This window comes from Lates calcarifer, linkage group LG19 (genome assembly GCF_001640805.2).
Source record: "Lates calcarifer isolate ASB-BC8 linkage group LG19, TLL_Latcal_v3, whole genome shotgun sequence".
Classification (NCBI taxonomy): domain Eukaryota; kingdom Metazoa; phylum Chordata; class Actinopteri; family Centropomidae; genus Lates; species Lates calcarifer.
In genome coordinates, this window is record NC_066851.1 from 14,375,603 (window position 1) to 14,403,563 (window position 27,961).

The 27,961-nt window shown below is 41.8% G+C and overlaps 2 protein-coding genes across 3 annotated transcripts; one reads left to right on the forward strand and one right to left on the reverse strand.

Moving 5' to 3' along the window:
• Positions 1-3,544: 3,544 nt before the first annotated feature.
• Positions 3,545-11,602, reverse strand: ythdf2 (YTH N6-methyladenosine RNA binding protein F2). 2 transcript variants are annotated; one of them, XM_018663651.2, is made up of 6 exons: positions 11,392-11,602; positions 11,150-11,165; positions 9,792-9,871; positions 6,905-8,602; positions 5,280-5,345; positions 3,545-4,979 (listed from the first exon to the last, which is right to left on the reverse strand). In XM_018663651.2, the coding sequence occupies exons 1-6, from the start codon at positions 11,416-11,418 to the stop codon at positions 4,956-4,958; spliced, it is 1,911 nt and encodes a 636-aa protein (XP_018519167.1). In that variant the 5' UTR covers positions 11,419-11,602; the 3' UTR covers positions 3,545-4,955. The 2 variants fall into 2 exon arrangements, with proteins under 2 accessions (XP_018519167.1, XP_018519166.1); XM_018663650.2 differs by having other exon boundaries at positions 11,141-11,165; positions 11,392-11,601.
• A 5,524-nt stretch (positions 11,603-17,126) lies between these two features.
• On the forward strand, positions 17,127-24,229 carry vgll2b (vestigial-like family member 2b). The gene is made up of 4 exons (XM_018663710.2): positions 17,127-19,150; positions 19,669-20,014; positions 22,067-22,513; positions 23,074-24,229. The coding sequence occupies exons 1-4, from the start codon at positions 19,064-19,066 to the stop codon at positions 23,115-23,117; spliced, it is 924 nt and encodes a 307-aa protein (XP_018519226.1). The 5' UTR covers positions 17,127-19,063; the 3' UTR covers positions 23,118-24,229.
• Positions 24,230-27,961: the final 3,732 nt, after the last annotated feature.

A 27,961-nucleotide genomic window follows, 5' to 3' on the forward strand; every position in this document is an offset into this window, starting at 1 on the left:
CATTAAAAAAAAGAAAGAAAGAAAAAGAAATTGTGGATTTTTGGTCAGATTCTTTGCCATCTATTTCTTTAATTCTCTGTTTTCTCAGACTTTAGCCAAGTATATAACAATAATATGACTCAATCAATTATATTGTAGGACGAATGAACAAAATCAACACAAAAACAATCATGCATCAGAGTTAAGCAGTTAAAAAAATGCAGGATTGTAAGCTTGAGATAATAAGAACACACAAATGCACACATGTAATTATAATTTCCACAATACATCCTGCATCTATATTAAGCCTATGTGCTTCTCTGATATTTTTATATACCAGTGGGTGACATTTAATTATTGCCTGTCATCTCCACACAATTAGAGCATGCAGAGGGCAAGTGTGCCACATATGTTGAGACAGAGGTCATCAACTGTTTTCAGGCCCCTGCGCCTGTCTACACATTATGCATTTTCAAAAACTCTCAATAGAAATGGGATACTAGAAGAAATGAGGGGGCGATACTCAATATGTCAACAGTGCAGGGACCCCTGGTGATGGAGAGCAGGTGACCACATATAGACCCCGTCACGTGATAAAAACATTCATCATCATGACATTCTTATTCCTAAATAGCCCCCCTTTTTTTCTTTTTGGGCTGCCACTTTCAGTTATGATGGAAAATAAGGCTGATAAATTGATGACAGGTGTAAGATTACAGACCACAGAAAAGAGACATTTTATCAAACGTGTTAAAAGGTATAAGGTATAAACGTATTTTAGTATCAAATAGTTTGTCACACACAAGGTATGTATGTAGCTTATTTGCAAAATTTGAACATAACATGAATATATTTTTTTTCATATATTAAAACAATCCAGATTTAGTCACTTATGTTGCTGTATTTTTATTTCTTTATCTCTTTATTTGGCTTTATTACAGTTTTCTTCTTTTGAATATTATAGGCAGGTTTTTCGATTGGAAACAAAACGCACGAAAAGAGAGAAGAAATCTAATTTAGTCATGTAAATAGAGGTCGGGTTGGCGACATGGTGAAGCGTCACTAATGGAAGAAAGAGATGGATGCCTCATGGTAATGAGGGAAAATAAAGCAGAACCATGACCTTGCAGTGCGATATGAACCCATAGACACAGCACGTTTAATGTGCGGCTCTCTGGCTAAACAATAGTGTCTATCAGACAAAATACAACACACTATATTGTAAATATTTTTCCCTATATAATCCATGGAAACAGTTTAACCGAGTAACAGCCTATATAATCGCTTAAATGGGTCCATGCAAAAATATGATGATTTATATGATTTTTAAAAAAAGTAAATGTATTTTTTTTCATTTTGTCTGAATCGCAGCTTGTACTGAAGTCAGGCGAAAGGAGACTATTATAATTCGAGTGCCTCCTATATAGAGTCGAGATTCTGCGCGTGAAAAAAAAGCATGAAGTTCCCCAATACACACAAACACGCGCGCGCACACACACACACGTACACTACAAAACTGTCATCAGCAGAGTGAGGAATTTCTCCTCTCACCACCGCAGGGCAACTTATTTTGTTTCTCCATCTCCTCCATGCATTTAGCTTCATGCGCTTCAAGATGTGAGTGCTGACCTCCACCCCTCCTCTTCTTTGCCTTCAGCCCCCCCCCCCAACTGCACTTTCTCCCCATGGTCCCATTTCCCTTTCTTCTCCTCCATCGTCTCGGTGCCTGTATCTGACTCTCTTTTATGGCCGTTCATTTGCATCCCAGGAGGGGCTAAAAGACGTCCCCAGAGACGCGCAGATAAGGGTCACGGGAGATCCCCTCGAGGCAGCGTGTTTGCCACGCACCCACAACGCAGACACGACACGTGCCGTCAACCCCCCCACCCCGACACTCAAGCAAACACACAGGCACACGCAGGTCTTGTCTTCCCAAGACCCTGCCCTTGAGTCCCAAAAAGCTGAGTGATGCTCTCCTGTTGTAGCCTCAGATTTTCTTTTTCCCAGTTTGAACACTGGGTCTATCACCAGCCAAAGTTTCTGAGATAGGCCTTTCTTAGTTTGATTCTGTCAGTAAATCATTATTTTAACCATTTGGCCTATAATTATCATGAGTATTATTATTATTATTATTATTATTATTATTATTATTGAGGCCATAGTTTTGGTCTGGGGTTAATTTGTACATCCTCTATCCAGGGGTGAAGGTCAGACATAATTCAGAATTTTTTGCAGTGCTTCATCTGTATAAACTATGCAAAATCTGTGTGAATTAAAAAAGGCACAAGAATACATGATAGGCTGTAAATCATAATTAAATTCACAGAGGCTATAGCCTAATATTCAATATTTCACATACAGATTAAAAGCAATTTTGTGCTGACTGTTATGATTTCTGTAAAATGTATATAGGCCTATATAGAGTAGACTATGTTATGGTTTTTAATGCTTACAAACACACTAGTGTAAACAAACCTAACAACGTGAAAACGTATTATCTAGACTTGGCTCCTGTAAAAAAAAAAAAGACTTGTATGCTTGATTTTCCGTAGGAAGAAGGCTGTTAGTTTTGGTGGCAGGTTTACCTGTTTATTTGGCTTACTGGTCGTAATATTATGACTCAGGCAAATTTCAAAATTAGTACACCTGTGACTGGAAGTTTCCCGCGTTTAAATTGCCTAGTCTCCACTATACGTTACATACAACCATCAAATGTCAGGAACATAGGACAACATAGCACTAATCATTAACTGATAAAGTTTTGATACAAAAAATATTTTCTGTTAGATTGTTTCTAATGTCGGTGATATACGCAGTATTTCACCGACATTAGAAACAAAACAACAAATTATATATATATATAAAAACAAACATATATCCACATTCAGACTGAATGTACACAAGGTCTACTCTTTAATACATCCATGCTTAATGCTGAGACCCGTTTGAGAAACCCGTTAACCCCAATTGAAGAAGACCCTGTCCTCTTTTGAGGATGGAAAATGAACAGCAGTAAATAATACTGTGTCGCCCTCTTGTGGCCGCAACGTTATAGCCACAAAGACGGAGAAAGAAAATGGCGGAATCCACATCGTTTCCCAGTTTTGTACACACGCAGGTAAACGAGATACGGTGAACATATTCACGAATGCATCTCATTTTTAACCATGTTAAACGCTTCAATACCTCTAACAGCTAAGGTGTGTCAAGTTAATATCATTGCTTACCTTTCATGCATGAATTTGGTCTGAAATCAGTTCTACCCAGGTGTGGCTGATGAGCCGATGGAAAATGAGCTTTAGCCCGTAAATACCGTAAAACACCTTTTATAGTCCCCAAGACAAAAATACGTTGCACAAATTTTATAGGGCTACGTTACAGTGGTGTAGTGCCACAAAAGAAATTAAAGACAGCACGGTAAAAACAGATTTGACCAATTTAGTACATCCCAACAGGTATTATTTTCTGCCTGGTGATAATTATGATACAACACAGTAGACAGGTGCGACAGGCCACCCACGTGACTTCAGAATAAACATAGCTAATGATGAGGGAAACCCACACGTGACTTTGTGGAGCATCTTTATTATGCCACAAATAAAAGCCAGTAGTTCTGAAAGAGGACCTTGCGTTTTTTTTTTTAACTCACCAACAATGACATTCTGAAAATGGTGGAAGCTGCTTGTGATATTATACTATGTATGGTTGGCTGAGCAGTCAGAAACAGGAAGATGGGAGTGTGGAGGACGAGGCAGGTTTGGAAAGAAATGCAGGGTACAGTGGTGAAAATTGGAAGTAAGGGTGGGGAGTGGACGGGTTGAGTATGAAGGTTAGCAGAAAAACATTCATTCATATACCCATCAGGGAAAAGAAAAACAGATGAAAATAATGCACAGACGTACTGCGTGACAAAATTGCTTTACAGAGTCAAACAAGGGGAATGCACACCAGTTCTGCTGAATATACCACATTTATTACTTTTGAACTGATTAATAGAAAGAGTGGGGGCAAGGCCACTCGCATCACTGTCTTTAGAAAACGGGGGGGAAGGAGAAAAAACAAAAAAACAAGAAAGCAGCCCATAGCAACGATGAATTAACTTGTCCAAGACAAAGAAAAAGAGGGTAAATAAAGTCCGATGAAGACTGGTTAACAGAGGGCCCCATTTTTAGACCATAAAATTATACACAGAGCAAGGCTCATCAACTTAACATTTCTTCTGCTTTCAAACTCTTGACCCCCTTCCCTACTCCTCTCCAGGTCCTCCAGGTCCTCCAGACCCTACCTTCCCCACACACTCCGTCCAACACATGCGAAAACAAAATAGAGGGCCATCCTGAACATCTTGCAGTCCTCTCAACCAAAAACATGGCAAGCATGTACTAAACAGATTCTGGAGTGAGTATCGTTGACACCACCTGCCTATGATGAAGATCCACTGAGGAGAAAACTCCACTGGGTCCTGGTTGAAGAGTTGAGCATCCTCAGAAGACAGTGGGGGAGGGGGTACAAAGAAAATGAGACAAACTGCCCATTCTTGACTTTGGGACACTATTATAAGCCAAAACTACACATTTCTATTGGATTTGTGTGTTTATGAGATAATTAATTGCTCTTGGACCATAAAAACAGAGGATCCTTTCATTTAAAAAAGGAAAAAAGGAAAAAAGGAAAAAAGGACAAAGCAGCATACAGGGGGAAAAGCATATGTAGTGGAATGGGGTGGGGCAAAAAAGATTTCACCTAAGGATGCTATGTATTTTAGTTGTAGTCCTATAATCGTTTCTTTTTCTTTTTACTACAAGTTCGAAGTAAGTCTTTAAAGTCAAAGAAATCAAAGAAAGTCTTCATTTAGTTTTTGTCCTTGGTTAATTCTTCACCCCTATTAGATTTTCTTAAGAGATCTGGATGTAATGATGTAATGGGGTGGACAGGGCTTTAGGGGGGGCCATTGCAGTCTCTAGACCAAAGCACTGTTACTTGACTCGTCCTTGGCGCTCCTAGAATACAATCAAAAAGACAGAAAATTACGAAACGGCAAAATACAACATACATGTATTTTCAAACTACAGATGACCCAGATCCCCACAACTTCATTCGAGTACATTCTTTGATGAAGTTGAATGCGTATAACCACCCATAACAGGACAACAATGCCTGATTTCTGTTAGTAATTCAACTTAATATGTACAATTCTGCATAGCAGTAGAAGCAAACTGAAAGACTTCAAGCAGCCTCCAGGTACAAAAATAACAACATACATACTGCTTCTGCATATGGCGACAGATGAAGCAAGTTACCTGAAGCCTGTAATGAGTCCTGTTGCTTGGGTTGCTGGGATATGGCTCACTGCCTTGGACCTCCACCTGTCACACAGAGGAGTGAAAACTGAGCATAACTGGAACAACCAAATTTCAAACACAACAAATCTAAAACCTAACTTTTATATTATACATCAATCAGTATTCTACTACTGTCAAGTGTAATTTGACTCAACAATGATACATTGAAAAACCTCATCCACTGCATCCAGCACTATGCAACAAATAGGTCAATTTTACTGCAGTCAATAACAGTCACTTAACATTTTAAAGTACTTCATACGTCTTAAATGAATACTTGTGAACACACTGAGTTATGCACCTGCAAAATAATTTTCAAATGTATATGTAATACTAATGTCTGTATCATCACATCTAGTACATTTGATTTTGTACAATCTTGCTTGCTTGCTTGCTGCAAAGTGTGAGGAAACAGGTAGCAGAAAAAAACAGTGTTCAACAAAATCTGTAATATAAAGCAAGTATTTTAAAAAAGGACACTGACCAACTTACTTGTTTCTACAGCTCGTGTATCTTAGCTTTTCAGTAGTAACCATAACCTTTAGGCAGCACATTTTGTGGCTTTAACAAGCCATTACACTTTCCCTCAAGTGCATGCCTTAAAAATACACAGTGGGGTGAATATAAAGATCCAACTATAACAGCAGTTCTTGGCATGAACCAACTAAACACTGGGAGGATAAATGTTTGTGTATCCACAGAATAAAACAAGCTTTTCTACATCTAAAAGCAAGCAAGGAAACTTTAATCCAAGTTAACAAGCTGCTGTGTTACGGAAAGTTCCAAGGAAATATTATGTTCTCTCTTAATTTGTCCCTCTGTAAGGTAAAAAGGTTACAAAATGTGTAATACAGCTGTGCAAGATATCAGAGCCCCAGTATTAACCAGTACCTTTTTCAGAAAGTAATGAGAAATGCAAACAAGCATATATTTTATGAGCTACAATACACATTTACTCCTGTTTTTGTTTATCTATGTTCCTTGTGTTTGTTACTTATGTTGATGCTGATCAGTTCAACATAAGTTAAACAGATATCACCAAATACCAAAATGCCTGTTAAGATATAAAGGGTTTAAATAAATAAATTCACATTAACACTTCAGGAAGTTGCGCAACTGAGTATATGTTGTAGATAGGAACAGATACCACTGATACTGCCACAACACAAACCAATCAATGTGTTAAATGTGTTCTCATAATTTGCTTAATGTTAGCATTTCACAATATCAGCTTTTAAGTGTCATTCTTACATATGTTTTCCTATTTTAATATGGGGCATTACATATGAGTGATAAAACAGACACCACAGTGAAGAACTGGAGAAAGAAGAAAAAAAAAAAAAAGTCACCAAATATCCTACTGTGTACAATCACATCAAATTCTGACAAAGATCTCAATCCAGCTGTAAATCCTTGATGTTCATCTAATCCTTTGTAATGCAAAAAACAACATTGAACATGCGTGCATGCCCGCACACACACACACAGGCTTCATATACTACACCTTCTTCAACACAAGTTAAAGCCCAATACTTTTTTTCATTCATCTCTTTGATCACTTTATTCAACAGTAATTATGTTACCTTTTTCACACACTCTTCCTCCTCCTGACGCTTCTCGTAGTGAGAAAAGTCATCGAAAATGGAAGTGGTGTGTTTATATCCAGCGATGATCTTTAGCACCTGCCTGGCCTTGTCCAGTGGTACCTCCTGTGTGTCCCGAGAGTTGGTCACTGGCTTGTTTTCGTTGTTCTCCAGTCGAATGTGCCTCAGCTGACTGTTGGGAACGTCCTTAACAAAGATCCAGCGCACATCAAAACGACCCTTCCACTTGTCCTGTGACCACACGCCAGCAGACGTGTTGTAGTCCACGGGTGAGCGCATCTCTGCTACGCCACAGAAGTGACCACTCCCATTGACACTGAACAGAAGATAAAGTGGCCCTTTGCCACCCAGCGAACGGTAGGCCGTGTCGAGCCTCTTGTTGCCGTGCTCCGTGCTGCACCAGATGTTATACTTGATGGAGCGGTGGATGTCATCCTCGGAGTAGCTCTTGATGATAAACACCCGGCCCTGCTTGGGATTCCAGTCAAAGTCCTTGGGATTATAATTGTTGACCATACGCAACTTCTCTAAGACTGGGTGAGGCTCAGAGGGGACCCCAGGTACAACACCCACCCCCGAAGAGGTGGGAGGTGACTGGCCTGTCCCACTCCCACCAGCTTCCCCAAAACCATTGGCCCGGTTCCGTGGAGGGACCCAACGAGTAGGCTGAGATGGTTGCTGCTGTTGGCTTGGTGGAGGAGGAGGGCCCTGGGAAAGTGGAGGCTGGGGCATTGGAGCCATACCTGGCTGCCCACTGGGTGGAAGCTGATGCTGCCCCATCTGGGAAACAGGCGGTACCAGCTGTCCATTGCTGAGGGGCATTTGTGGGTTCCCTGCAGCAGTAGCTCCGGGCTGTGGGGAAGCCTGATTGGGCGGCTGCCCATTGCTGGGGATAGGGGGCACCTGCTGAGGGGTGGCAGCTTTAGGCATGGTACCCTTGTTGTCCCAAGTGCCGATGTCCATGTTGTGTTTAATGGGCGGAGGAGGCAAATTGGCACCGGCCATGCCACCCTTGGTTTTCAGCTTGGGTTGAGGCTTGGCTGGCTTGCTGGCAATGTCGGCCCAGGAGGCGGGCTTGGCAGGGGCAATTGAGACAGGAGGCATGCTGGGAGGTCCTACAGATGATACAGGGCCAAGGGGACCCCCACCAGGCAAGCCAGAGCCAACCACCTTAGGAGTCATGTCCCCATTACCACCAGGAGCAGCACCACTGATCTTAAGCCCCGCCATGCCCTGGTCAAGGCTGTTCATACCAGGTGCCTTGTTGAGCGGCTCATTGGCAGCAGGTGCAAATGGGGACTGTCCATCGATCATGGCACCCCCAAGGGAGCTGGGAGCATAGGCATAGCTGCTGCTGTAGCCAGAGCTCTGCGGTGTCCCCGACTGTCCCTGAGAGCTGCTATTGCCCCACGCCGAGAAGTCGATGCCACTGGGGAAGAAGTTGAAGCCGTGCTGACCAAGGAAAGGGTTGCTCCCCAGAGGGCCTGGCTGGCCAAACATAGCGTCCGGGAGGTAGTGGGGCTCCCCATTGCTCAGCTGTCCATAGGAGGCCAGGTAAGGCATAGGAGGGTCCCCACCTGTGGACCATGCTGCCTCATTTAGGGAGTAGGAAAATCCTATGGAGGGGCTGTAGTAGCTGGGCATGTACGAGTCCGACATGGCCGTATAGGCATTGCTCTAAACAGAAAAAGATTGTGTTTTAGTGACAAGATCTTGTAAAAGAAAAAAAAAAAAAAACAGCAACAACACACATAACCAACATTAACCGTTAAGATAAGCTCCTGTTTGATAGATGTATACCTTGTTCATGTAAACAGAGCAAGATAATAGATGAGCAAAGTTATAAAATTACTGTCATCATTTGTTGCCCAAGATTCACCACATAATAACAAAGCATCTATAACAAGTATCCTTTCCTCTCTCTTTGCAACTGATCTGTAAATGCACTGCACTGAACTATGTTACTTTTTGCTTATTTATAGTCTCTTGGACAAAAGGGATGGTGCATTCTTTTGAGTGGAGGAAAATACAGGGTCCATTCTTTTCCTCTACAGCCCACTTAACAGACAGTGTCTGTGTTACTACACAAAGGGAACTCCAGCTACCACGCTGCAAAGTGAAATAAAATCCAAGGCCACTAAACAAGGAAATGTTCCCAATGCAGCTGCAAATTCTTAAGGTCTTCTTGTGTTCCTTCATGATGCAAATAGCAAGGATATGCACACGCATAAATAGGCTTCAAGGCCACTGAAACAAGTTAGACTCCAAGTGTATATATTAATCTTCTAGTAGAGAAATTTCTTTAAGCTGTTACCGAGAAGGTGACACCAACAAATTTCTTCAGAGAAAACATCTCTAGTCAACGCTCAAGGCATTCCATATTCAGTTTAAATGAATCTGGATAAACCCATGTCTAAAATATAATATCCATAAATACATTGTGTATCCAAGTAAGCATGCAAAGTATCACTATTATGGATGTTCTGAGCAAAACTGCAAGGTCAGTATCAGTATGAATCTGAACCTAAAGTGACCAAAGCAATCACAAAGTCAATATTGTCAACTCTGGACATTAGTCTACTTACTACGTACTACTACTGTAACTTAAGCTTATTTTTTGACATTTATTGAAAATGGTTCTACAATTGACAAACTCTTCACAGAGAAAGTCAAGTACTGAATTCCAGGTAAAACCTGCTGATTTTATCTACCAACTACACCACAATCATTTGGTCGGCCATAAGTTAAAAGATTAAGAATTAACCATAAACAAAACCTAACTTTAAGGTCGTTCAGTCGCTTATGAAAAAAATAATTCAACTGAAAAGCAGCACCTGTGGGCAAACAGCTGTCAATAAAAGCTTACCTGTCTGGCCTGAGTATTCAGGTAAGGCTCAAACTCATCGTCATTCAAAGTATCCTTTTGGGTCACAGCTCCGTTTTGCACTGAAAAGAAAGCAACACTGATGTTAACAAAGTACACAAGTTTGTGTGACTACAGTAATATAAGTGGTGAGATACATTACATTATGTGGCCATTTCACATCAGCATCATCACCACTTGACTTGTTACATAACAAAACCACTCCCTGCAATCATTCAAGAATCAAACTGAGATAGCCAAGACACCACATATGGTAACTGCTAAATATGCTTCAGATTACAAAGCTTAAACATGTACAATGAGACGAAGCAGCCATTGTTTAAGAATTAAACGCACCTAGCAGTAGTAAGAAATAAATGAATAACTAAAGGCATTCGGATTCCCTCAAAATAGACTAATTAAAACTTGGGACGGGTTACATCATTAATGATGCTTCCATAGCAGATTTGGTGTATGCTAGACGAAGAGGGACCACTGTTACATGGTTTGTTTTCACAAGTTTACGAGTGTTCTCAGTTATAGCTGGCGGCACTGTGTTGGATGACATGGGAGCCTTTGAAAGCGTTTCGGGATATGGAAAAGTTAGGTTAAAAAACACAGATTATTAACTTGATGTTATCTAAGAGTACAGTCTGGACAGCATGACGACGGGAACGTGTGAGGCCCGTTTGGACACAGGAAAAGCATGTCGGAAGACGTGTCATTTTGGGTTAACTTAGCAACCAGCTAACGTTAGCACGCTAGCTATGTGGTTAGCTGCATGCAGTGCGCAGCGTCTCCATGTTAACGAGCGCCAACAATCCTTTCAACATGACGGACCTGGCTAACATTAGCCCAGTGGCCAGCGTGCTAGGATGGCACCTGTAGCCTAACACTGCAAAAAATGTGTTACGCTGACTGATATCGAGAAAAGACCGGGCGATAAGAGCGTATTTTCGTACCTGTCAGTGCCATAAAACCGTTGCGAGTACAACCAGGAAAATGATGCTGATGTGCATCATGTTGCCATTTAACGTTGTTAGCTAAACAAGATAGCTAATGCTAACTGTGGGAACCTTACAAGTGTCATTTCAGGGATGTAAGGGAAACTCACAAACGGTGAGTAAAGGGCCGAGAACACTCTTATGAAACACCAAGCCAATCTGTGTTTCATCGAATTGGCAAATTAAATGAAAAATCTTCACAACTTAGACAGACAGGCCTATTTGCCAAGACGCTAGGGGACAAGCTATCTCATCCGCGCACGCAAGATTTTCAAAGCGCACCGCACGTAAAAAAGATCCGCATTCACTCAACCCAAGTCGATAATGTAAGACAGGATTTGGTCTTACCTTTATTACCTTGGCCTTTCGGTCTCTGGATTGGGTCCAGGTGATTCATGAAGGTTTGATTTATGAGAAGAGAGGAAGGGGAAAAAATAGATGAAGAGATATATTTTCAGCAGTCAGTTCCTTTAGCAGGTGGTCAGGCCTACTGCACTACTGAGCCACAGCCGCTGCCTCTGAGCTAAGCTATCCTCGCTAGCCGTCGCGATGCTGAGAAATTTGGCCCTCGTAAATGTTCAGAAAATACCTCTCTTTACCTGTTCAAGAAGGCTGCTGGCTGACATGTCTTTCCCCCCCGGCGCCTGTGTAACTGTATTTACTCCTAAATAAAAGCGGCAAGGGTGTAGAATTTGTCTAGCTATTGAAGAGTTTCAGCCAAGCGCCCCTATCTCTCTATAGAGCCTGGTTTCTACACAATGGCGGGCTGCAGTTTGCTTGACAGACTTCTCAACATGGCTGGGCGGCCTCGTCAACCCACGATGGCATTTATTTACAGCAGACGCGCGCCCCCCAGTGGCGCGGAGGAGCCAAGTGTAACCCACGACTAGCCACACACTCCAACTCATATAACGTTAATATAGATCCCAAAGAATTTGATATTAAGCAGAATAAATAATAATAATAAATAAATTAAAATGTGTAAATACTTAAGTAATTTACGCAAACTCAACTCATTAAAATGAAATACTATCTCACAATTTCTACTTCTCATAACAACTGGGTTTTATTGGAGAATGTCTGTTCATATTAGGATGTATAGGTCAGAGGTTCAGGCAGACGTGCAGTTGCTCTGCTGTGTACGGAAGAGGCTGTGTATATCTTTATTAAAAATGTGGTATATCTCTAAATTTCTCGATTTTAAATTATTTAAAATATTTGTTAAGAGTGATGACAGAGAGCCAAGTGGAGGTAAGTCAACTTTAAAGTGCACAATCTACAGAGTCTCTTTAATCTGTACCCTTTGATACAGGTTGTAGGCTATGAATTCTCAAATTGGGTAGAATTCCCTTTCAAATATAACTTGGCTCAGTACACTTAAGTTATGCCTGTTGATCATAGATTTAATGTTTTCTTTGATAGGAGAATAGCATTCTACTCAATTTAATTCAGAAATGTTGTTCACAAAGAGTCACATTAGTGTCCTGTGTGATTGTATTCAGCTTTCCTCTCAACTGACTGCCAGTGGTCAAAGAACACTCAGCTCCTTTACTTCTGTTTCAAGCAGAAGTCATGCATTCAAAATGTGAAGTAAAAGTAGATAAGTATCTGCATCAAAATATAGTTAAAGTACCAATAGTAAAAGTACTCATTATGGGAGAATGATCAATTTCAGAACAACGTATATTATATTATTGGACTGTAAAAGGTAATAAAGGGTGATCTAATGTTGTTTGCTAACACAATCACATCTTTCATCCTGTTCACTTGTTTCTTTCTGGTGCTCTTGCATCAATGAGGCATCATGTATCACAAGATTGAACAAATCTCATTGGGGAAAATAATATCTCACTATTTCTAAAGTTCCTTTGTTTAAGGATATTAAAGTATATATATATTTAAAAAATGAATGCCACGATATCACCATTGTCACCTACTAGTGCCGTATCACAGCACAGCAGTCACTTTTTCCAAGGAATGCTCTGAGAAGAAAGAGTATTAATTGCAATTTCCTGTCTTGCCACAAGGTGGACTCCTAGTCACTGTCATGAGTTTGTGATTTAAGTAAGGCAGTAAGGTTAAGAGTACTGTAGTCTCTGTGAGGTGTGCAATTATCGCACATCACCATCCAGGACCAGTTCTGGGTTTCACTTCTAAAGAATAACACTAAATGTTATTCTACTTACTCACATACACATAAAAGACATTTCATCAGCAGATCCTTTAGTGGGCCTTACATTTAGGCTTACAAGCTATTCATTTATGAAGTGCTCTTGTTGGTCTGTTCCCAGTGATTCTGGCACTAATTAGAAGCATCTATATGAGTTTGTGAGTCTATATATAAACTCACAGAGCCTATTACCTGCCAATTCAAAAAACCCTTACAAATATCAAACTGGAATACATTAGACTCTCTGGGTCTCATTTGTGATCTTTAGACCTCTGTGTGGTTCCATAAGCAGACCACAGTGTCAGTTTTCCTTAGTCTTTTAGTCTCTTAGGATTTTGCCTTCTATCAATACTTGAAAATTTCATATGTTTCAATGTGGCCTTTAACAGCTCTGTCATCTCATACATGTGTTCTTTACCTTAAGTACCAGTTTTTTGGTATAGTTGACATCATGCAGGGCAGTGGGTTATGATGAACCCCCCCCCCACAGGCTACTGTACTTATCATTTTTCAGGGTTACGGGTTGGTCAGATGGCATGTGACTAAAATGCACCTTAGAGTACACGACACAGGGCCAAGAATAATCCCACCCTTGGAGTCACACACAGACACATACATGCATCAAAAATCCTGCAGTGGAGAACAAGGGAGCAGAGCATGGCATAGATAACAAAGCTTCCTCAAAACAGGGGTATTTTATTTTAGATTCACATGAAAAAATGAAAAGAAATGTATGTTGAGTGATGGTTAAAGAGCTGTGGAAAAAGACATTACACCAGATAGCTATGTGTGTGTGACTGTTGAATTATTGGATACACAGTTGACTGTAATGAATAACAGAGGCAAATAGGGAAAGCAAACCAGTAGCGGTGACAAGACATTTGACTTGTGAAACATGCCTAGGACAGTAGCATGGCATGCATGTATCATATTCCGCCTTTCAACTCTCAATCATTTTTGGGTGCTTGACTTTTTTTTCCCAGGGGCTTGTTGACTGGTGCGGATTGGACAGGTGGCATAGCATGGAGAAGAGCTAGCCATTTACCATCCAATAAAAATAGCTGTGGTCTCCATGATGTCACCGGTGAGTAAATCATAGCTCCTGACTATAGAGGGAGAAATAAAATGAGAGAAATAAAAGAAGATCTGTATTTTTTTCTCAACTGTTTCAAGATTCTCTTTGCCTGTTTGCATTTCTCTTTTATTGGTTAAACTAATGTCACGATGCTTTTGGCCTTCTGGCTTTCACTCCAAATCTGTATCAGATTTCTTTCTGTGCATGTGTTCCCACCGATTTTGTTACGTCTGAGCTTTCCGAGGTGTGTAAATAATCTATGCAACCAGGAATATGTAAAAGACCAGGCAACAAAAGACCACGTTCCCCACGCCAGCCACCAATAACACTGCCATCTTCAGCCAGTCACACTGGCTGCAGTTGCCAGAAAGGGTGTATAAACTAAAGCCGGAGTCTGATCTCACTCCCATACCTGGCATTCTGAAGCCACAACACCATGCTGCCGATGTGGAACCTGATCAGTCGTAAATCTTCCCTGTTTGACCATGTGACATGCCAAATTTGTGATTCTGCCCTCCGTCCACCCTCCGCATCTCTTTCCCTCCACCCACAGTGCCCTTCTAACTGCAGCCCTCCCTGGCACACTGAAGCAGGAATGTCAGACAGGAAGGTGACAATCCCCCATGCCCAGATTGGTGTTTCTGTGTGCATCTTTCATGTGTTTGTATGTGTGCCTTTGGCTTTATATCTGTGTGCGTGAATTTGTGATTGTGTGTGCATAACTCCAGTGACCCAGCAGCAGTGTGACGGCAGGGTACGCTCGGTAATGGGATGTTAGGAATGTAGCACTTGTAAGCCTCTCCAAGGATGCTGTTAATTCACATTCTGTCCGTTTCAGAGGGTTAGCCTTTAATAAACAGTGTGTATCTACCTGTGTAGAAGCTCACTTTGTGTTTGTGTGCATATGGTTTGAAGTGTGTGGATTACTTCCTTGTATTAATAACAGTTGAAGTTCAGCAGCTCTATTTTATTACACATTTGCCCAGACAGCTTGTATCACCTAAAGCTGCCAAAGCACAGGTACAGCAGGACCAAACCTGTGTATCTGTAAGCTTAAACCAATTTATTACTTTCCACATATACTTCACAATAGCACTGACCAGTTTTAAAAGCAGATTTATGATCGTGTTTTCCCTGTCCTCTAAGCAGCTATAGTACTGTTAATTTCAGTAGGGCATTAAAATCAATTTGCACTGACATTAAACTTGCTTGAGGGCAATCTATGGCAGAGTCAGTGCTGATGGAAAGCAACAACATTTAAGATGTGAGTTGCATAACAGCATTAGAGTTAGAGGCAAATCAATTGACATGGATGCCATAAAATGAACAATCAGCACCAGGTGATGTTGACAGTTATAAATCAGAATACTTTGACCAAACTCCTTAATTTTGATATGATGTGACAACATTTTTGCAAAGATTTTCAGTATTTTTTTTTTTTTGGAATATATTTCAAGAAATATTTGAGAAAAGAAAATTTGCTGTAACGTCACATTCAAGACCAGGAAAAGACAACATTTATGCTGTATCACAGTGTTTGAGTCTCCGAAATTTCAGATGATATTTTCTATCACAGTAAAATATCCATATATTGCCCAGCCTTACAATCAATAGTTTCAGCAACAAGAAAACTATTAAAGCAACAAAATGTTTTCTTTTATCGCAGTCAGGCTTTACAACCCTGCAAGTTGGTTTTCAAAATTTGCAGCCATGAACTGAAACTGACTGACTTCCTGTCAGGTGGTAACAATACATTAATCAATGTAAAAACTAAGGCCTCGGTATGCTGTGGGTAATGACTGACAGTAATGTTAAGTGTACATGATCTCTTATGAATGTGCTGCAACAAGTATGATCCTTAAAAGTCTTTATTTATTTTTAACTGACTCCTAGACTTGAGTCTCCAGGTTCCTGGAGTCCTGGTGGTCTGTGTGGACAATAAGAGAGTTGTTTTAGGAAGAAAATAGCGGCACAGTTGCACATTCTATCACAGAGGATTTATCACCAACATTTGTGTAGAAGGATGAATGAGCCAGACCTGTCCATATGTGGCCCTCTGAGTGAGTGTGTGTGTGTGTGTGTGTGTGTGTGTGTGTGTGTTTCCGATGACACTTAGTGATAATTTTGAACAGCTGAGATGAGTTTGTGTGGAACTGGACAATGGGGCAGCTGTACATCTCTGTCTTACACAGACTCTCTCACACACACAGACACATATACACATACACATTGAGGCATATAAACAACAGTGGAATCCTGAGGTCCGACCCCCTTGGGACCAAGCCAGACCGAGACCTTAATAGAGGCCTTGTTGTTTCAGGAGGTAGCTTATATGGTTTCGGGTTCATATCTCAACAAGCCCCACTTTGCAGACCACCACCATAAGCTTGGTGATCACATTGCCCTGATTTGCATTCACATATTTAATTCTTTGTCTTTTTCTTATATTGTGACCATCAGTTTTACTTTAACGATCAGCTAATGGGTTGATAAAAGAACATGTGTGCAGTTATTTCTTTAATGTACTCAGGTATTTTTAGTATAGAGTATAAACTATTAATGGTGGTGTTGCAATGTGAATAGTGGTCTAAATAAAACCAGGTTGCCATTACTACCTCAACTGGCCCTGCAACATCTCAGCCAATGAGAGACTTTGTCTGGTCAGACCTCTTTTAAAAGGGGCGGGTCCTCCGATGTGCGGCAGGGTCACAAGGAGTGATGTAACCTGTGTTTATTTTCAGCATATACACGTAAATGTAGACACACAGACACCTCCACACACACACACACATGAGAGAGCAACTGTAGACTCTTGCACATACTGTTCTTTACATGCAAAGATTTTCTCATGCACAGTTCAGTATCACTGACAAACACAAATGTACCGACTGACTTAAGTTTTCGACTTTGGGATCACTGACATGCTTCTGCAAGCTGGTTGTCCCTCTTGCCCTCTTCCTAGTTTGGTCACTAGATGACAAGTGTTGCAGGACATAGCCTATGTGTGCATGCACACTCAATAGTACACACACACACACACACACACGCAAATGACAGTAGGGGTTGGCTGTTCCAGGGAGCACAGGGTGATTAAATAAAGAAAAGGTGTGTGTATCACTAGGGAAGACAAGTGGGAGGGGGAGACAGAGAGAAATTTAGTCATGGCCATTAATACTAATAGTGGCCTCTCTTCCCTTCCGTCAGCTGCAGCTGTTGATCACGCTGGTGTAACAGTGAGCTTTCTAGCATTGCATCACTCTCTTTCTCCATGACTCCAATGCTGTCCTGCAGTACCCTGCATTATAGGGATCTAGTGGCCCATGTTGCGCACCATGCACCAGATTAATGCCCCAGTAATGTTAAAACTGAAAAGTGGATTTACAAATTAAAATTTGTTCATCAGTTTGTTTCAGAAACTGACACTCTGCTTGCCAATGCTCTTCTGAGGCTATATGCAACATAATACTGTACAATGCATAGTATCGTATTGCACTGTTGTGGTGTAAAATCAGTTTATTAGAACAGTGATGCAAGACTAGAGCTGACAAAGTGAGAACATGTTGCATGTCATCTTTATCCGCTGCTATTTAAGAGTACGTTCAATTCATTAGCATGCCAATAACCTGCCACTAGTTATTCATACTATGTGTGATGTATGTACAGTGAGACATTGGTCATGTTCTCCATCTAGAGAACGCAGTACAGGGACGATGTAACTTCCCGAGGAGCTCGTCCACTAGCATACATCAGAGACATTCCACCTCATCTGACACTCGTCCATGGAATTCTGCAAATTTTCCACACTATTCTCCCAAGCATTCTGAAGTGCCTGTCAAAAAGACTGGCATGCCCAAACACCAGGCACCTGTAAATCCTCAAAAGAAGAGAAACTGGCTACACTTAATGGAGAATGTGTCTAACTTCTTGTTTCAGGTTTAATGTTTTCAAGATGTTTTTTAAAGTCTTTTTGTACATGGATGCATGAATGAATGAATTCTGTGCTCCTGTGGTGTTTGGTATTGACACTGGGTATGTTTGTGGTTGTGTGTGAAAATATCCTTTTGTTTGCACTGCTGATAGGTGATAATTTGTCATAGATTTGTGCAGAGTCCCTTTCTCCTCTATGTTGGTATGACTAGTGTATGCAACCTGTAGTTGACACCTATGTGTCATTCTGGGAACACACTAAATACTTCAGATGACTTGGAGGTTTACTTGGCAACCGATGGCTGTTTTAAGACCATGGATACACTTTCAGCCTGGACTGAGCACAAAGTTTTCAAGTATCTGCAGGACATGGAAAGGAATAAAAAAGTCACTGAATCACATGTATCATGTGCTCATTGTCGTGTGGACGCTCAATGTGGAGCTCAATGACTTCATCCAAATCTATTTGTGTGACTGGATGACATTCTATTTAACCTTTATTTTATACCAGGATTAAGATGTTGTGGAGCCATCAGTAGTCACAGGCTGTTCCCAGCTTTTCTGGAAAACATTTTTGCCTGTATTTATGTTTATATGGAAATTTCTTGATCCTTGACTTTTACATGATTTACACCTACACTTGTCATATACTGCCAATTTTTAGAATGGTTTGCCAGTTTTAAATATCACAGGTAATAATGGGTTTACTTGCATGCAATCAGTAATGTCTAGATGTGATTTGTGCAGTGGTGGTAGTGGGAGGGTTGGTGGTGAATTGTGGGGCGGTGGGGGGGCTGGTAAAGGTGGGAGGGGTTGACACAGAGATGTACAGGACAGGACACCCTCATGCTTGCTCCATAAACCTCACCACATTTTGCTGCCGCAGCTGCTCGTGGCACACACAGGGGAGCAGAGAGGTGCGCTCTTTCCATGGTGACTATGTCGCGTCTGGCACGGGCTTTTTCACACTAATCAGCGATCGCCGAGGCAGTTTCTCTTCGGCAAAGGGAGAGGGGGAAAAAAATCAAACGGAATGTTGTCGCTCTCTCTCTCAGCAAGGTCGGTTTCCAGAGAACAGTGAAGACGCCGCTCATTTACCATGAGCTGTTTGGATGTTATGTACCCAGCCTATGGACATTACGCACCGTACGCACCGACTGCTCCTGCTTTTATCAATAGCTTACAGGTAGGAAGTGAGCAAATGTTCTAATGTTCCCTGGATATTGTCTTATGTTTATACTGTCAGCGGGGAGATGGCGGTTGCTGAGGTAAGGAACAACTATTAGGGCCAGTTTATACAGCGTATGCGTAAAAAAAAAAAAAAAAAAAAACAGATGGAAAAATTCTGCATAAAAAGTGTTTTATGATTGTGATGTAGGTATTCGTTTGAATTAATCAGCCATTTATGAATATCTATATTTGCAGCGATGTTGTTTGTGTGTCTAACCACGCACAGAACTCGCTGTGCACCCGCAAAAGTCATATCTTGACGCTCGCACGGTCGTTCGCGCGCGCGCACAAACCACACACACATGCCAGTGATGCCACACACAAAGAAAAGCATTATGTCAAAATGTCTCATAGACAGCTCCAGAACTGTCCTCTGCAACACCTGTCTTAACCCTCTCCCTGTTCCTCCCCTCCCCTCTCCTCCTCCCTCTCCTCTAACCCCCCTTCCACTGCCCCCTCACTCCCCCCTGACAGGCTCCCACAGGTCTGAGCAACACTTCTCCTCACTGCCGGGATTTTATGGACACTCCCAGGGGTCCCGAGGGGATGTCTGGGGGCCCAGGCACCGGAGGATCAACTTCCTCCTCGTCTTCATCCAGCTCTTCGTCTTCCTCCTACACACCTGCAGCTTCAAGGCCAGAGGAGGGCCCCAAGGAGAAGCAGGAGGCCCCCGAGGCTGAGTACCTCACTTCTCGCTGTGTCCTCTTCACCTACTACCAGGGGGACATCAGCAGTGTGGTGGACGAACACTTCTCCCGGGCCCTCAGCTCCTACATGGATGGAGAGGGCAAACGGAGGGCGCCAGACCAACAGGGCACAGGTATATTGCAAAGTCCATGAGTAAAGACTCATTTGAACAAATAAAGGTGCACACCTACTTTTTGGACATTGGAAGAACTTTTCATGTCCATTACAGCACAGTATGGTTTCCATTAATCCTAATTGAGAGATGGGCTGGCTACACTCCACAAGTGACGTAATGATAAACACAAAGTTGAGTAAATCCTTTCACCAGCGTGCAAACATAAAGGAAATAACCATCAGCGCATTTTACAAAGCTATTAATGGTTTTTCATAAAGTGAATTTGGCACCGCATCCAGCTGTTATTGCACCAGTTAAACCGACTTATTACCACATTTACAACAAATTCATGTCACGAAGACACATGCAAGCCTGAAAACAAGTTGGCTAACCCAATTTCATAACTTCCATGTATTTATGGTAGTGTGCAGCAGTTGTCTGTGTGGTGTCTTGTACTCGACTTTTGAGGCCACACTGGGTGAGTTGACAGTTCTGCAGAGCACAGCAGAGTGTCAGACAGGTGATGTGATCAGGTGACAGGACAGAGGGTCTGCTTGTTGGGGCTGTTGTCCCTGGAGGGGTCAGGGCACAGGGGTCATAGGTCATGGAAGGCAGGAGCTGTAGCCAGTCAAAGGGGGACTTAAAAGGGGTAAAGATTTCAAGGAAAGCAAGAGAGAGCATGCACGTGGTTAGATTAGTTTTGGCTTGATCTTTAAGTATTTCTACAGACACTGCTGTGATTCAATACTTATTCTGATAAAACATACATTTTTTTGTTACCAAAAGCTATACAAATATTTCCTAATTATTACTGTGAATAATGCCTAAACTTTGCAACATAGTTAGATGTTCATACTTTTTTGGTTTTGTTTTAGCTTTCATTCTGATTGCACCAGAAATGAGAAGTAACATGTATTAATTTACACATTTTCTGAAGACACCTAAGTCCCTTTCTACCAGCAGCCTGCAGACCCTTCCCTTGGATCTCCATGTAGGGCCTATAGCCTCTACTCTCTCCCTCTCTCTGCTGTCGCTGTTAGTCTCTTTCCTAGTCCAGTCGGACGTCTTCATTTCGGCACTAACACACACTTTCTGCCTCACAACAGATGCTATGTTTATACATGGCCGTAAGCGCACAGCCTCGCCGGCGTATCCCCTTCAAACGTCTCCGCGGCTGCCATTCTGACTCTCGCTCCAGCTCTTGCCCCACAATGGTTGCTCAGTCAGTTGCCTGCCTGCCTTGCCGGTCAGATTTATATATGCTGCGGTCTGTGTGATGGGGGGTGGGGGTGGGGGGTGCACTAGCTCAAGGCGTGCCACACAGTGTCTTTTTTCAGAGGAATATCTAAATATAAAAGTATACTTCTAAAAACATATAATGGCTTGCTGACATTCTGTCAAGGGCGAGGAAGGGGGGGGGGAGGGGGGGCAGAGAAAACAACAGGTGGGGGTGCAGGAGACAGAAGAGAGGGGCGGTGGGTGCTAGCACAGGGCCAGAGTTGCGTGTCTCAGTATGTATGTATGTGCATGTGCGTGTGTGTGTGTGTGTGTGTGTGTGTGTGTGTGTGTGTGTGCGTGTGTGCATGAGTTTGTTGTGAGACTTTCAGAAGTACTGGGCTGACGTGAGAGTGAGAGATGTCACCACAGCAAGTGATTTAAGGCTCTGTGAGCCTTGGGCTGCCTCCAGGTCAGAGCGTCTGCCTTATATAGAATTCTAGGATATAGGGACGCCTCTCTTTCTACCTTTCTGTCGGTCACTCTCTCTCTCTCTCTCCCTCTCTCTCTCTCTCTCTCTCTGTCTGCTCAAACGTTGTTGTGTTTATTTCTGTGTCTTGTTGGGGCTAGGGCTATGTGACAGTATGATCCAATGGGGAAGATATCTGGGCCAGAGGGTGTAGCAGTCATGTGAGTGACATCTACGTTTTAGCACGGGTCGCTCCTCTTGCACAGCTCCAGCCTTTCAATTTGTCTATATAAATCAAGTGATTCACTGCACAGTTGTGCGAGGGTTCACAGCTTGGCCTAAATTTGATCCCCCCCCCTTCCTTCTCTCCCTCCCTCCCCCATTAGATACCCCTTCGCCTAGCAGCCGACGAAGCTTCCCCCCATCCTTCTGGGACAGTAACTACTCCTCGCCACAAAGCCGCTCCCACTGTGAGACGGGGGCACCCTCCTATTCCATGGACCCATATGCGTCAGGGCTGCACCCGGGCCTGGCTCACCCACACCCTCACCCTCACCCGCACGCTCATCCTCACTCCCACCCTCACCCTCCAGAGAGTTGGGGATACCCCCAGGCCCAGGCCTACGGCCCTCCGAGGCCTCTCCATGAACTGTATTCACCCTCAGCTTTGGAGCCTCACTACGGGCCCCTGCTGATGCCCACGGTGAGGCCACCTCACCTCCCTGCCTTGCCGAGCCACTATGAGGTGAGCAAGCTGGAACCCACTGCGTCCTGGCCCAGTCTGCTTCCCCCAGGAGATGTCAGCCAGACTCTGGCACTCAACATGGATGCAGGTACCCACTCAACCATGTCAGACTTTTGCAAATAGTTTCTCCACAGCACAAATGTTCCTTTATTTACATAAGACAGCCACTCAGACTCAGTGTAGACAGATGCAAATAGAAAGGTTAGATTATTTCTGGCTATTAAAAAAAAGAGAAACAAATGTATTTTTTCCTCCGATTAATTGTTAGAGCACTTCACAACAGGCACTTGTGAAACGTGAGTAATAAAATTATTGAATCTGATATAGAAGAAAACATAACGTGCACACAAACACACACACACACACACTTGCACACACATCTGCATCTCTTTTCAACTCCTGTGATACTGTCTGTAGGAAACGCATGCACAGATGTGTACACTTGTGATGCTGAATACCCCAGACCCCATCCATAGACAATCCCACGCACGCAGACACACACTCACAAACACACAATACATCATAATCATCAGAGAAGCCACCCCCCTCTCTAAAACAGAATGTTTGGCAAAAAGTAGGCTCCATGACAACCTGTGTTCTGTTGTTCACTGTTGTCCTCCTCATTGTTTCTTTGTCCTTTTTTCTCAGGCCTCCAGCAGCACAAGAAAGGCAAGGAGCTGTACTGGTTCTAACGAGCCCTCCAGTCACATTGACCAGCCATTACCAGATCCAATTAGTCCCTGGACCTGCTCTGCTATTGAAGCAGCGTGTCCCTTTATCCCCCCCCCCCCCCCACAACACTCCCCTCCTACACACACACACACACAGACACACACACACACACACAACATCCTCATCCATCTACCCCCTTCTCTCCACTCCTGGCCTCCCCTGCCAGTATACAGCCTTGCTCCAGGTCGACGTGTGTGCACCATGGAGATAAAGTGGAGAGAGGGAGAGAGAGAAAGAGGGAGAGAGACTGTCCATAATCGGGTTCCGGTCGCTCTCTCCTCCGCTCCCTCTCCTGTCGCTGCCGGTGCAGCACAGACCTTGGCAAGGTGTGAGCCACAGTGACCTGTTTGGACTGAGAAAGACAGGATCACAACAGACTTTTGCAGAGGATGGAGAGAAAGAGGGATGAATGGAGGGACAGAGGGATAAATAGCGGCGAGCAGGGATTCCCTCCAACGTCCCTGGTTATCTCTGTCTCATGCTCTTTGCTGGTACAGTGGTTGTCATCATCCACTTATCTGCATTTCACAAATGCAACATACGGCAACAAACAGGAGCAGCAATTATGGCGGTTTATGCTTTGTGACTGTCATCATGATGCCTTTTTTTGGTTATATTATATAATTTTGCTCTCTGAAATAAAGTGTTTCTATTTATTGGTGTTTATGTGCATTTCTAAAATGTTTGGTTAGGCCAGTGTTCTGAAATTATTGTGATTCAATTTATTGTGTTTTCTAAAGACAGAGGTGATGGAGATGACCATACCATGTGTTGTTGATGGAGTTTCTCATCTATCTACGGAGGAATGTTTTGCGGAGAATAAAGATCGTTTCTCAGAAAAACATATCAGATAAATTGGTTCAGGTAAACGACAAGTTGTTTGCACTGAACAGACTCACAGATTGTGTCCTTTAAATTTGATGATGTTGTTCCATTTTAGCTCTTTATTCTTCTGTCATTCTTAGATCTTTTGAATGTGGAATTTCTAAATATTTTTGGGATGTTTTTTTGTGTGTCATTTCTCATTTTTGTGTCCAAGAAGATTGTGATGTCAATAAATATTTTTATGGTACATTGTCACATCTCCTAAATCTTTATGTTAAGTGATAGTATTTGAGCTACTGCTAATTTAAAGAACGCTGGAAGTGTAGCTGGACAGAGAGGGGGTAAATGCTACTATTAGCTTTAAGAAATGTACCTCAGTATTAGAAAGAATGCACATGATGGTCCATGTGGATTTGATTGAGACTTTTAGATCAGTTTCTGATTTTACACACTTCTATTTAGAGTGTGCTGATATTTTAGTAGCTGTGCGAATCCTAGAGACAGTAGCACAGCCAGATGTGATAAAGGCTATGCTGTGCGACTGCTCTTATTTAAAAGGCCTTCCATTTGAATTCCTGCTTGCATTCACACTTTGTCACCTATAAAGTGGGAACGAGTGGTGAATGCCAGCAATGTGTAACCAGAGAAGAAGCGAGCCATCCCAGCTATGCACCAAATGTTGCTGTGTTATTGATCCGATAATCAGATTATGCGCTAAGGTATGCCAGACTGGGCCACTATCACAATTTAGTGGCTGTTATGTGTGACCCCCACTAGAGAGTGGCCAACTATGTGATTGGCTCTAAGCTGAGGAAACATGTAGAGTAATGAAATTAGAAGAGTTTACCAGGGATAGCGCTCCTCTCAGTTTCCCATGCCAAGCATCTTACTGCCTTTTCACACGAGTATTGTCACTGGGCCTAAGGGTTTCCTTTTCACACTGGATCCTCCAGGATCTACTCCATAGTTACCATGCACCCACAGTTATTGTCACATTATGTTACTGTCAATAGACCCTACATAGCAATTCATATTAGCCACGTTAACCACAATACTGTAACAGGGAGATAACAGTCACACAAATTCAGTCATCATGAATGCTGGATATAACAGTGACATGAACTGATTGATTGATTCAGAATGAATTAGCAGATGAAGCAGCAGGACAAATGCTGCAGATTTATTTTATTACTGACATAAAATTAAATGTCTGGAAGCTGTGTTTACCAATGAACTAAAATACTGCATAAGCAAGGAAATGCTGCCCTCTCCTGGTGTGTCTATAACATTGCAGGCACCTGCTAAAAATAAAGAAAAGGGTTTCCAAGACTCACTCACTCAGCGATGACTGGTTTTAACAAAATCATCCTATATGGTGCTTTTACAGAAGCATGTGAAACTGTGAGATGAATAACTTGAAATCAAATTGACAAACATCTGATCAGTGTTATCACTCAGAACAGGGGTTGCAGTTAACAGATGTAACATGACAATAATATTGGTTTATAAATGGTTGAGTGTGTTGTATTTCACACAAAACAACAGAAAACCAATGTAAATAGTATGATTTTGCATCAATTACACCAAATGTGTACTGTTTTGGAATTATGCATGTGACTGCCGGCAATTGGGGAAGTAAAAAAAAAAAAAAAAAAAAAAAAAAACATACATACATACATAAAATTACAATAATGACTGCAGTGTGCTTAATTTCGACCAAAAGTAGTTTTGGAAAACCCTCTCTTAGTCTCCCTAGAACTGTACTCGGGTAGATGTCAGTATGGGGAAGTGAGTGTTATCAGTCACCAACATTTTCTGAGAACAGCTAATTCTATCATCTGTGGTGTCCATGCATTGAGTCACCACTTACAGTTAAACAAACCCCTGAGCTGGCCCATTCTCAACCTCAAAGATAGTGGGCCATGTGAGCTGTCATTGGTCAAAGTCACATGATACAGAATACTGATTCACATTCAGAATCATTTGTCTGATCATAACAAACAGTCTAAACAAACAAATATAGAATCATTTGAAAAAAATCATAAGTTCTCACATTTCTATCAAAACTTGATATTTTCCCCGACTGATGATATGACCTAATCGGAGCAATCATAAACTTCTTCACTAAGTATTGTGAGATTTACTCTGATCTTTTTACAGCCTGCCAGTCAACCTGTTTACTGACTGTATAAAGTAGTAAACAGTTGTTTTACTTGTTTTACTTGTTTTACTCACCCTAGTTTCAGATGCACTGCTGTGTATTCTTAGCCCTGCATTTCATATAGTTAATATGTCATTTCCAAAGCTGAAATCTAGCTGTCATGTGCAACCTGATAGAAGCAAATAAAACGAAATTACTTGCAACCAAAACACGTGGTACACTATATCGAAGTGATAGTGGAAATCACATAAGACTTTTATATTTGGTTTCTGTTTTGCCTTCGCAGAATCAAATAACTTGTCAGCCCCTACACACACACACACACACACACACACACCACACACACACACACACACGTAAACTTAAGAGTGTATTCCATACATGAAAACATGTTCACATGCTTTACTTCAAGTTCTTCCTAAAGGCCACGCACACAAACATATACAAACCTTGATCTATGGACTCAATGGACTCAATTTCCTGCTGCATTTGTATTGTACTGACTCAGGACTTGATCTTGTCACTTGACTGTTGTTGTAAATGTTTAATCAAACGAGGAACATCACAAACTTTATGTGTGTATAAAGTTGCACTTGACTTTTTGCTTCAGAGTAGAACTCAGAACAAGCTGGTCTTTTCACTCTATACGCCAGCATTTCCCAACCTTTTCCCCCCAGTAACTGTGTTCACAAAAGTTTCGTTCACACACCTATATGTTTGGTTATAGACATTACAAAGGTTCACGTACACATGCATATCTGTGTTCATGTGGCTTATAAATACGGAATCTCCCAGTTTCAGTATGAAATTGTACCCAATGCACAAAAGTAGCTGAGTATCATTCAAAGAGCTGCTGCTCAACTGCAGCAGTGGAAAGTAACTAAGTACAATATATGCCACTTCACTTTAGTATATCCACTTTATACTACTTTGTACTTTGACTCCACTGCATTACAGAGGGAAATATTACACTTTACTATAATATTACACTTTTACTAAAAACATATGATAAGCTTAAAACATCACCATATAAAAAGCTGTATGTCATGTTTCAGATGTTAGCAGTTTCACCTAAGAGTGATTTATCCTTTAAACTTCTCAGATGGTTTCATTAAGGTTGGTGTTTGAGTCTTAAAGACAAAGAATCCAAAATATTACAACAAAGTATACAGATTAGAAAAATCTGACACAGTTTTGTGTAGCAGATGACCCCTAAAGTTTATCTGGTGAAAGGAACCACTGTATATAAAGTAAATCAACTAGCTCGACCTTGACTAACTACAACAATAAAATTCTGCTTACACATTAATGGATCAGTATTAACAGTCTAATATAGATTGATATAAAGATACATCAATTCTTCTATGTTTCCATTGTTTTCAATGGCAGGCAAACTATCGATACTTTTCTTATAGGAAGGAATCAGAATATGTGTGCACACTACTGACTGTACAGTCTATACAGTATATGCAGGAGACAAACAGGCAGGTACATGAGACAAGCTAGAAAGAGTTTAATGACATCCGTAAACTTTTAGCTTAGTTGTTAGTTTTAACTCACTTCCCAGTGTCTTTATGGTTTGAAGTACTGTCATGACATGACAGCCTTGTGACAGTCAGACAGGCAGAGAGACAACAGGCCAGCGACAATGTGGTCAGACGGCAGTTAAAACATAACTGACTTGCTTAAACACATGTAAAAAGAACAAATCCACATTCCTGTTGCCATCATTTTCAGAAATGAAACTAAGCTATTTTTGAAACTAAAATAATTTCTTGATGAATATTTCTCACTGCTGGTTTCTGCAAGTTCATAGTT

What these genes read in the sequence shown, in the direction of transcription:
- ythdf2 (XM_018663650.2), bottom strand. Translation starts at nt 11,418, where the DNA reads ATGTCAGCCAGCAGCCTTCTTGAACAG. An exon ending in AGGAAGAGTGTGTGAAAAAG is followed by an intron (nt 5,346 to 6,904) that starts GTAACATAATTA and finishes TCTGTGTGACAG; the next exon opens with GTGGAGGTCCAAGGCAGTGA. An exon ending in GGACTCATTACAGGCTTCAG is followed by an intron (nt 4,980 to 5,279) that starts GTAACTTGCTTC and finishes ATTGTATTCTAG; the next exon opens with GAGCGCCAAGGACGAGTCAA.
- vgll2b (XM_018663710.2), top strand. Translation starts at nt 19,064, where the DNA reads ATGAGCTGTTTGGATGTTATGTACCCAGCCTATGGACATTACGCACCG. An exon ending in CTTTTATCAATAGCTTACAG is followed by an intron (nt 19,151 to 19,668) that starts GTAGGAAGTGAG and finishes CCCCCCTGACAG; the next exon opens with GCTCCCACAGGTCTGAGCAA. An exon ending in GCCAGACCAACAGGGCACAG is followed by an intron (nt 20,015 to 22,066) that starts GTATATTGCAAA and finishes CTCCCCCATTAG; the next exon opens with ATACCCCTTCGCCTAGCAGC.